At 41.5% G+C, this 11,398-nt stretch overlaps 1 protein-coding gene across 5 annotated transcripts in view; it reads right to left on the minus strand.

Annotated features, from left to right (window-relative positions):
- CAPRIN2 (caprin family member 2) overlaps positions 1 to 11,398 on the minus strand; it is a 76,565-nt gene that overhangs the window by 59,947 nt on the left and 5,220 nt on the right. For all 5 annotated transcript variants that reach the window (XM_019544617.1, XM_019544616.1, XM_019544615.1 and 2 more), the window contains exons 3-5: positions 10,027 to 10,089; positions 5,493 to 5,579; positions 2,183 to 2,421 (exon numbers count right to left, since the gene is read on the minus strand). In XM_019544617.1, the coding sequence (XP_019400162.1) occupies positions 2,183 to 2,421; positions 5,493 to 5,579; positions 10,027 to 10,089 (389 nt within the window). The remainder of the gene's footprint in view (positions 1 to 2,182; positions 2,422 to 5,492; positions 5,580 to 10,026; positions 10,090 to 11,398) is intronic.

Raw genomic sequence — 11,398 nt, forward strand, 5'->3', positions numbered from 1 at the left:
GGGTCTTGGCAGGAGCAGCAGCAAGTTTTGCTGCCCTACTCTGTCCTACCTGCTAGGCTGTGGAGGCCAGCCAGGTAGGCCAGTCCTGCTCATGCTAGTCCAGCCAGGCTGCAGCCAGTGCCCCCTGGATGCACAAATCTGCAAGGGGGGCCGGGGTCATTTTCCCTCATGCCCTCCCAGTTGTCCCACACACTGGGGGCTTGTGTCCCAGGGTGGGGACAGAGGGCACAGTTGAGCAAGGGGTACTGGGAAGGACATGGGGTTGTTTTCTTAAACTATTTACTGGGTTGGGACTGGCCATTGATGCTTACAAATAGGCCCTAGTACAAAACAGGCTGAGAACCACTGGCCTAAGGTACAGGGTTCCTGCTTAAAAACAAAACAAAAACAAAACAAAACAAAAACAAACAACAACACTGCTTAACCCAGTCCTAAAATGTTAGACACTGGGTTGTGCACAGGTCACATGGTCTCACTTGCTTTGTCTGAGAGCTGTTATTTAACAATGGCATCAGTCGCTCTCATCCAGTTGTATGGTGCTTCTGCATATTCAGCTGAACTCTTTTTCATTAATACCAATGCAGTTCTAGGTGGGTATAGTTCATGTGGAATGAACCTTAAATTCTTGCTACTACTGCTGCTTGGGTAATATGTTCAAAAAACTCACGCTAACAAAAAATGTGATCTTCATGCCTAACTTTTTTTCCCCCCCACATAGTTCAGGTGAATAACCTTATTCAAGCATTTCGTTGTGTATTGAATACTCTTTAGCTTATCCTCTCCTCCCACAAGACCCTTATTAGCAAGGGAAAATGTTATGCATATATACTAATTCGTTGGTGCAGGGGTGTCAAAAGATTGAGTCTACAGAGTTGATCCACATGGCAGGGGCTGGACTGGCCTTGCCTGACAAGGCCTTGGGCCTGTGCTGGAGGTCCCAGATTGACAGGATTAGGTAGAGAGTGAAGATTACTACGTTGCTTTCCCTCGCTTTATGTTGTACATATGTTCCTGGAAAACAGCTCAACTCGAATTTACATAAAGGGAACCGACTTTACAATGTAACAAATACAGATATGTTCCAAGACCCTAACTGTACCGACTTCCAGACCCATTTCTACCACTTTTACAAGACAATTTTGGTACTTGCCAACAGCAGACAGTACACACAAGCACAGGGTGGTGGTGAATGTTTAGTTGGTGTGAAAAGTGTGATGAATGCTTCATTGATGGACCAGGGAGAGGGTTAGGAGGTAAAGCTAGTGGGATGCTTAGAAGCCAAAATGAGGATGGCACCCACAGAAGTGTGTAGCAGACAATGAGTGAGGAGCACAGATCCATACAGGAGACTATATTTTGGTGTGCATCACTCCCATGATGCACCATGCAAAGCAGCTGACTGTGGGCTTCCACCACACTGATCGCATAAGAGTGAATTTACCTTGCATATAATGAATTTTTGGTATAAAAGGGTCATATCACAAGTGTGAATTTGCACATAAAGAACCTGCATAAAGCAAGAAAAACCTGTACAGCATAGACGCATGCATTACTGGGGAATCAGAAATGGCATCCAATTCTGAACATCTAGCTCCATGGTGGCCAAACTAGCTCACGAGCCACATGCAGCTCACTGGCACAGTATTTGTGGCTCACCATAAGTCGGCCAATGCTCCGCTCACTTTTTTCCCCCCAAGTCGACTCTGGAGGACAGTGCAGCCCAGCACCTCCCACCACTCTGGCTTTCCCCGCACCACTCTGTGCACTCCCTCCTCTCCCTGCAGGGGTGTGGGCTCAGGTGCTGGGTTGCAGCTGTGCCACTTACCCTGGGGCATGTTCCCTGCAGATGGAAAGCTAGAGTGGCTTGGCAGGCTGAGGGGGGGGCGGGGAGGAGATTTATAGGTCACCTCCACTCCAAGTTGCTTAGCACCATCCCCCTCCTCCCCCTCCAAGTCTTGAACTTCAGTGAAGGATCAGATGTGGCTTCCAGGGTGAGCAACCTCAGCTCAACACCGAGCTAGCTGTTCAGCTCTTCCAACACACCATATTTGTGTTTAATAGACCCGAGTTTTAAAAACACACTTTTTGTTCTGAGATGTATAACCCCAAATACTCAAAAGTAAAATGCACCACTTATTTTATGCTTGATAAAGTATGTTTAGGTAGGAAGACTTCAACTCACCTCAGGCTCTCATTTCTTTCTGGGCACGTCAGTTTTGCAAATCTAATGAGGTAGTCTAGTTCTTTAGAAGGCAAATATATTGCACCATTCAAGCCACCTTTGAAGTCTTTCTGAACATGCTCTTGAGTAAAGTTCTGCAGCACATACTGGACCTGCAGAATTGTGCGCAGCTTCTTCTTCTCTGCTTCAAGTTTTATTAGGTTCTCCCGTCTCTGAGCCTTCCTCTGTGCTTTCAGCAGCTGTTATATTGCAAGAATAAGTTAGTCAACTGAAGAGGCTATGACAACTGAATGGGTAATGAAACTACAAGTTATAAACTATGGACCATATTCAAGAGGAGAACAGATGCCTACTGGGATTTAGGCAAAACCTTAAGCAAGTTAAACTTGAATCTCCAGGCACCTATATGCTTTTGAACCAGTCTCTCCCAGCTCTAAGCCTGTACTTAAATAGAAATTTAGAAGTGGCTAGAACTTGAAGCTTATGCCTCCTTTAAGGAGATATTCAACCAAGATGCCCATGTTTGTAAAGTTAGGAAGGTTAGTAGTTAGGTACGCCTCCATTATTTCAATATTATCAATTCTATAGATTACTTAATGAATTATTCACAAATCTCCCCACAGCATGTTCATCCTTTTTAGCTAGGCTTTAAACACTTACATTACATGCTTAACAGGGAATTCTGTACATGTTACACAAGGGATGCAAGTGTCACATAAGGAAGTTTTTGTAAAACACGTTTCACTTATAAACTCCTCAAGGATCTTGTGTATCCACTGTCAGGATACCAAAGGAATAATTATAGTGTAATGGTGTAACAGGGAACTTAAAACTCCTGTTACTTTAAGGGGAGAAACTACAGCAGCTAAAGCCCAAACAGCTTAACAGGGGCCAGCTGCAAGAGGGAAGGCAGCAAGGAGACACTGCTACCCAAGCAGCAAGTGGCTTATCAAGGTAAAGAGCACACCTGAAGCCAGCCTAGGGAAGTCACACAACTGGAAGGAGGCAGGGCTTAACATGTACAAGCTCAGAGACTGAGCATACAGCCCTGGAGGCTGCAGAGTAAGCAGCTCCGAAGAACGAGGGTCCACAAGAGCTGCTAGCTGGCATTAATGCTACCTTGAGGGAGGCAAACAATGCTCCTGCCTTGCAGAGCAACGTGACCCAGGATAAAAGGAAATCCTGTTGTACAGCCAGGCAGCCACTGGTTATGTTTGACCCAGAGCAATTGTTATAGCCAGAGGACTTATTCCTTGGTTATAGTTTATACCCATGGTTTGAGATTGGGACAAGAGGTGGTAGAGGCCCCAGCTGTACATGAGGGCATAAGTATGTCTGAAGTCCTGCCATGGATTAGGGCCTCAAGACAAAGACCTGGCTTGAGCTTTACAGGGTTGCCACCTAGGGATGGACTGCAGCCAAACAACTCAAGCCAGATTGGGCCAGGGGACCCAGACAGCCAAAACAGGCTCAGTGCCCAGAGCAGAGCCAAAGTAGGGCCAGAGCACCCAGATGGAGCCAAAGCAGGTTCAGCACCTAAAAAAGGGCAGAGACAAGATAAGAGTTGGTACCCAGAAGCCATATCTAGTACAGTGGGACTGGGCTACAAAGCCCAGCTACAAAAAAAGGTCAGGGCCTTGGCCTTCTCAGCCTCGGCCAAGGGAGCAATTTTACAACCCCACGTGCGAGGCATGGGCATGGTTGTAGGGAAAGTTCAGAGGCCATAAACATCCCTTAAATCTACAAGTAACCTGAAGCATATAAGCAAGGCAAGAGGGCCCACAAGCAATCCAAGAGGTCCCAAAAGTAGGACCAAGATCCATGAAGTCTGGGTGGGACCTGCTGGCTGTCAGAAGAACCAAGGGCTCACTTTAGGACCTTTAGGCAGCCTTCCCTTTCCAACATCAATAGTTACATCAGGATGTAACAGGTGAGAAGGATACACTAGAGGCAGAGCAGGGCACTGGTTGCATGGCGACCAGGGGGTTTCACAGCCACCCTTGGGGACTAGCACTGGCTACATTTTGTTAGCACAAAACTACTAAAGCATTTTATTCAAAACACATGGTCATGAGAAGTTTAGGTAATATCTAACCCTCCTATTTATTGGATAGCAAAGCTCCTCTACCAACCTGGCAAACCAACATCCAGCTATACTGCAAGAATTCTCAGGTACTAAAAATGAACCAAGATAAATGAAAGGAAAGGTGTTTAAAAAGCAGTATAAGAGATTTTTTTTTTGCCTGTAGTAAAAAAGGAACTTACCCTGTACACATGGGGAGGGAAAAAAAGATCCTCCTGCATCCAGTCGTTTTGAAACATTAAAAAAAGTTGCGGCTTTTTGCAGAATCTAAGAAACAACCAACTAACAAGCCAACCCACCCAGTCACTAATTGCGCTTCAAGCGAAAGAACAACACAGCCAGGTTAAAATATATAATGCTACGTACTTTCTAGAGGTATACTGGAGGAAAGTAACAGAGCAGTTCATATTCTTAAAACATGAAAGCCCTTAACAGCAAGAACAAAAATTCTTGATGTGAAGATGTATATTGTAAGGAGAGATTATACAGGTGCAGCACTTCCAATAGTACTACACACTAAACTTACTGCAGCCACCAAGATTTAAAGAAGGGTCTCATCCTGCTCTCAATTTATTTTAATCCCAAAGCTAGTGGGAAAGACAAGAACTTTGAACCAGAAAACAGAACTCAGTAGTACAAGTGCAAAAATGTTTCTAACTGGAATGATCTGGGCCCAGCCAACATCCATTTGAAATGGCCCTGTATTTTAAAGGGAGGGAGAAAATGGTAGAGTATTACCCAATCAACTCTACTCACAGGCCATGGAAGGTATTCCTATAGAACTCAAGTTCCAAACCTCCTGTCAAAAGGATGGTTATTCTACAGATTGAATCAACACACCGAGACCAGAACATGCTTAAAAGCCTGCTGAGATTCACTGCATTTTGTACACAGTGCATTTGACTAGTAGTTTTGTGGGACTCCACATGCTCCAAAATCATTCTTCTTCAAGCTATGGAACATGTACAACTCAAATTAATCTTGTACCTTAACTACATTTTCACTATTGCAAACAAAATTTCAGAGTCTCAGAAAAAATTGTAAAGCCATTCTACTGGTTCTGCATATTGGAGTCATTTAAGAATACATTCCAAAATGATCTACAAATCAGGACCACCAGCTTCACCTTCTCAGATTAAACATGCTGCTGCTGCTACACAAAAGCTTCTAAAATGGTAGGTTTTAAAAAACTTAACAGGTTGAGCAATGAAAGCAAATTATACTTACATCCTGGCTAAGTCCAGAAAAAGTTTTCTGAAGCTCTTTGGCAAACTCCAGGTTGTGCACTACCTCATCATACTTCTCCACTGCCTCCTATAAGTAGGTAAATACAGGTTAAGTGCACTGCTTGCTTTGTAGCTTGAATCAGTCGCTTCAAAAAGTTCTCAGAAGGCTATTGATTACAACCATTAATACCATAAAGTGATATAGCTTTTGTTATATGCTCTTAAAAGAAAAAATAATTTAACTAACTTAATTAAAAACCTATTGTTTCCATCCTTAAACAAAGTGAAGACTTGAATTCCAAGTCGATTCATATTGGGAGACAATGGTTTAAGACACACAAGCTGCCTGCAGAGATTAAGAAACAAAACAAAAACACAGAAGCGCACTTACCAGAAGCAGCAGCAGCATGTTAGCTTCAACCCAGCTCTGCAGCATCTGTATAGACTGGGCACTTTGGTGGGGCTTTTTGGCACTTATCTAAAGCTGAGTCAATCAGCTATTAGATAAAAGCACCCCACTAAAGTACCTAATCTATATAGACATTAGGCAAGCCACAGGCTTAATATACTGTAAATGAGTTTAATGAAAAAAGTGAAACATCCATTTTAAAATTCCATGAGAACTTTGGAAGTAGTTATTCCTAAAACATTTTCCACTGACATCCTCTTGGTTTCAACCAAGAACCCAAAGCATGCTAAGTGTGAAATTAACTCTATTTTATATTATGCAACTGAAAGGATGTTATCAGAACAGTGTAACAAGCTATAGCATCTGAACTAGGAGCTTTAGATTTTAGGTGTTCTCTCTTTAGTCGCAAAATCTGATGAACAAGAATATACGCAAGTAAGTATGTATTAGATTTAGATTAAGTATGTGCTTAGATTTGAGAACAGGTTTTAGTTGTGCCTTAAGTCACATTGACAAATCACAGCTTATGAATGACAGTTTAAGAACACACGACTCATGATGCAAGTTAATCATAACATGCAACAGAGACAAAGTTTGAAGGGGTGAGGGCAGAGCAGGGCAGAGGTAAGCCAGTCACATCTGGAGAGGCCCCCCCCCACACTGTGGAAGCTCATGTAGAGTAGTGGTCTCCAAACGTTTTTGATTGTGCACCCCCCATCAGTAAAAATTTTTTGAGCACACACCCCCAATATATGTATATTTATACAAATATAAGTTATAATATTTTCTTCCTGTACCCCAACGGATCGTCTTGTGCACCCCACTTTGGAGACCACTGATCTAGAGAAGCCACATGACTGCAAGAGCCAGGTGCCAGGATACTGCAGAAGCAGCTGTGCCACCTGACCCTAGAAGCCAAACAGGAACAGCACCATGCCATCCAGATATACAAGGGTCTTTTCTGCACTGGCTATTCAAAAACCCCTGCAGCTCTCACCATGTTGCCCCACCCCCTGGCTGCTATCTTGTGACTGAAAGTCCTGCCTCCTAACCCTTGACCTTTGCCACCTGAAGGCAAAACCCTTGCTGAAAGGAATATTTCCAGGGGCAAGGTGAGGGACACATCTTAGAACCAGAAAAATACCAAATTAAATTCTAAAAAGTAAACACCTACAACATTCGTTAATTTGATTTAAAAAAAATATTTGTCATGGTTTACATGCATTTGTGTAGTGTACATACAGAGCTGATTGTATACAATAACTTAACACTAAGCCTTACTCATATATTGTGTGTAGGAGGTAGGTATAAGTTTGCATGTATGGCTGTGAGGGGGATCTGCATGTATGGCTCACCCTATGAACACAGTCCCTGCTCTCCCACCCTCTGCCACGGCCCCATGCTCCTGTGCCCAGAGATGTAGCCAGGAGCCACATTGTGCTGGAACAGTGCGGGGGCAGGAAGGCAGAAAAATGGCTGCGAGTGGTGCAGGGCTGGGCTGCTATGTCCTGCTAATGGCTCCCCCTGGGTCCTACTGCCCCGGCTTCTGTCATCTTTGACAGGTAGCCAGAAGCAAATAAATATTTTCTAAGTTTTTTTAAGGTCCCCATAGGTCAGAGAGAATGACCTGGTGGGCTGGATCCAGTCCATGGGCTGTATTTTGCCCACCCCTGATGTAACAGATCAGTGTTCATGGAAGTGTCTTTTAATTAAAGCATGGTGAGGGTGGAAGGTACTGAACCTTCCACACTGGTGTAGCTTTTAAAAAACAGACTCCACTTATCAATTTAGTTGGCAGTGAGTTTGCTTTCATTTATCTAGTCACTTCAGATTCAATGCTGCCATATGCAAGATCAAAAAAAGTAAAGAAGCATCTGCTATTCCCCACCTAGATAGCCTCTTGCTTATCAGAACTACTCAGAAGTCTACTACAGACTTCTCCTACAGGAGTAAGCAAGAAGAGCTATGGTTCTGCCAGAGCTAAAACTTGTTCAAGGTCCCACTAGGCTCAGTGGAAATGGAGGATACTCAACAAATCCTGGGATCCAACTCATGAGCATTAATTCCTATCAAGCTTTTCCAATTCAGAGATCTACATTTCTTTCTATAGATGAGATTTTATCAATTTAATTTAAAATCACAAAAAAAAAAAAAGAGAGACCAAGACAGATATAGAAGCAGCAGTGGTATCAAGGTGTACCAGTCCCAATTACTGGGGCATGCTAGATGGCTTTTTATTTTAGCACAGTACTTCTCAACCCATGGGTCACAAGAATATATGAAAGGGTAGCAGACAAACTTTAAAGCTTGTTAATCTACTTTTAAAGGAAAATCCATTTTTAAAAGGAGAAGAATGTGGGAAACTGTCAGGAATAAGGGGCACTGGGTCAGGACTGGCTGCTGACGTTTACAAGTGGGCCACTGGCGCGCACACACACACTCGAGAACCACTGCTCTAGCAGACTTAAAACTATAAAGCAAGCAAGCTTGCTTCTCTTCCCCTCACCCTCTAGTTATTGCGTGTCCTGTAGTGCATTCAACTGAGAACAAGAATTGCGTGTTGACAGTGCAATATACAGTGGACACACTGGAATAGAAAATGTTCTTAAAACCACAATACTTATAAGTGGGAGCCAAGCAGCGGCAGTTTAGTAATAGTAACCACTGACATGAAGGCTGACAGCACCAGTGCCTTTGTCACACTCATTTTTAAAGGATATATGATAAATAGCAGTGTACTACACAAGAATGATTTTGAACCATTCAGCCAGCATAAGCCAGAAGATCTAGTTTAAGCCCTGAATTATGATGTTCCCCTTACTCTTATCCCATTGTAATATACAAAATTAAAAAAGATGAGCCTGTTACCCAGCAATATATGAAACGCAGGCTTTTGTTTTCTAAACAAGGGAAACAAAAAGAACAAAAAAAGAAAATAAAGATACTTCAAGGATCAATTTCAATGCAAAGCAATGAAAATGCACTATTTCCAGCCAATAAATGCCTGCTTTTATACTACTCTGTAACCAATTTGATTAAAATTTAAGGCCAATGTCATGACATGTCACCTCTAACTAGTATGAAGTTTTCCTACTGCATGTTTATGGAATTCCGGAAGTTTGACTACTACAGAATTAAAGAGTCAGAAAAATGCCAGAGGCAATTAACAGGGGAAAAAAACCTCGTGAGATATACATAGGATTATTTCTTAGCCTTCTATTGATGATACAGGGAAAGCATGAGACATCAATTTAGTGACTCTAATAGCTTCCTGTAACAAAAACACTTGGCTTTTAGATTCCACATCATAAAGTCAAGTTGTATTTCCACCCATGAAGATGGTAGCAAATCAGGGGGTTTATGTGGGAGAAACAGCCAATTATGACAGAAATTAACAACTGCCATTACACATTTAAGGGGCTAAAGTAAAAAAGGTATGCTGGTAGGGGTATGTGGGCAGCTGGTATGTCTGGAAGGGGGTACGCTAAGAAAAAAAAGTTTGGGAACCTCTGTATTTGATCATATTGGGGCAGTACTCAACTACTAAATCTCAGAAGTGCTGTACTGCAATACAAAAATATATCTAGAATAAGTTAGATTACTTTAAATTAACGTTAAATACCACACTTGTATTAAAGGCTCATCATCATAACCCGTCAACATTAAACACGACTATCCCCATCAGCCTCAAGTGCCAAGTCATTTATCATTAGAACACAAGCCTCATTTATAGTAATACAACAATTTCTCACCATAGAAAAGCTGAGTGCATATACCTATTCAAAGGCTGGAACTGCAGATCAAGAAGGCTAACACAAGATGCTATGAGAACAATATCTGGAGAGGGTGTCTTTCAAAACGGTACTTACTTTTGAACAATCTATTTAAAAGTTAAAGCAAAACAAAACATTTAGGCATTAACAGGCACTTAAACTGTCATTTTGACACTGAATCAGAAGCAGGCCTATTGGGTTTTACTCCCAGACAACTCAATGATGGCTGAGACAGTACTTAGCAAAACTTGCTTCACAAATGTTGCACTTTAGTACCATTTGACTTGAGCCTTCTACCGTGTTTAGAGTTTTCAAACTTAAAAAAAAAATAAAACAAACAAAGACCCACTCACCAACTGGTCCTGATTGAGGGCTTCACCCTTCTTCAAGCGATCCTTGTAGTCTTCTAGCTTAAGCTAAAAAAGATTCGAAATCAGTTCTCGTCTGTTTAAATACCAAAAACCAGCCTTTACTGGAATACTTCGTTCCTTTACTGTACATAACCTGAATTTTAAAAAGGTTGCAGCTAAATAGAATCTGAATCCAATCCAATTCTTCACTGGAAAAAAAAAACAAAAACAAACACACCAGAAAAAAAAACAAACAACAACAACAAAAACCAGTGGCACTGTTCAACTCTGCCTATATTTAAGGCTTTGGTCTTGCCTAACTCTCCATTTTGGGCTTTAAAGCATGCCATTTTTTTTGCTGTAACTTTTTCATATACTTTTTTCTATAAGATAGTACCCAACTCCTTTAACAATTTCACTTGTTTAGATTTCACCAGCTGTACTACATGACTGCTGCCTTCCTCTTCTGGTTCCACCTTAGTTAAGAAAACTTCAAAAATACTGCTTACGAAAAGCCAGGTAATCTTATGCTGCCCTTTCCTATGCTTCATATTTAGTTTGATTAAGATGATAAATGCAGAAAAACTTATTTCCAAAGTGCTAGACTAATGTTTAATATGCAAGAGCTAGGTATTATGATGCCCCATGTTAAGCAGCATAGTTTCACAACAGGGTGGGTTATCATCATTTAAAAAAAAAAAAAAAAAAAAAAAAAAAACCAACAATTTAAAAAAATCTGATTTATTTAAACCATTTTTTAAATTTAATTGTATTTTGAGTTTTGCCAAGATGCTTTTTCTAAGAAAAAAGCCCAAACAAAACCTAAAACAGTTTTAAATATAAGCTATGTTAAAGCTCAAATATCACCATGGAATAGGAATTACAACTTCTAAATATATACTATTTGAGACAATATATTCATGTAACCTTTAGACGTTTTATAGATAGGTCACAACAGACCATGGACTATATTAGGGGCTCAATCTGATAGAGAAGCCTCTGGGAACCCCATAGATTAGTAAAGATTAAAGAAAACCACGCTACTCAATGGGACTCTGCTCAGTCTAGAACAGGGGCAGGCAATGTTTTTTTGGGTGGAATGGCAAAAACCCCACAATGTCTACCTTGAAAGGTGCTGGGGTGCCGACACCCCCCCTTGCCCTTGTTTTGTTTTTCTGGTAAGTGGCAGGATAACACTGCATATTTGGGCAACATTTATGATTATTAGCTATAATTTTGTATGGTAAATACCAGATTTTCTAAAAATTGTAAATCTGATGACAATAAATAAGACTTCTGATACTACCTTTGATCTTGTATATTTGTTTTGTGCAAGTCCCTGCACAACAGCCTCCCAGCCCTGCTTGTGCCCCTT

The sequence above is a fragment of the Crocodylus porosus genome, unplaced genomic scaffold, assembly GCF_001723895.1.
Source record: "Crocodylus porosus isolate Cpor-Errol unplaced genomic scaffold, CroPor_comp1, whole genome shotgun sequence".
NCBI lineage: Eukaryota > Metazoa > Chordata > Crocodylia > Crocodylidae > Crocodylus > Crocodylus porosus.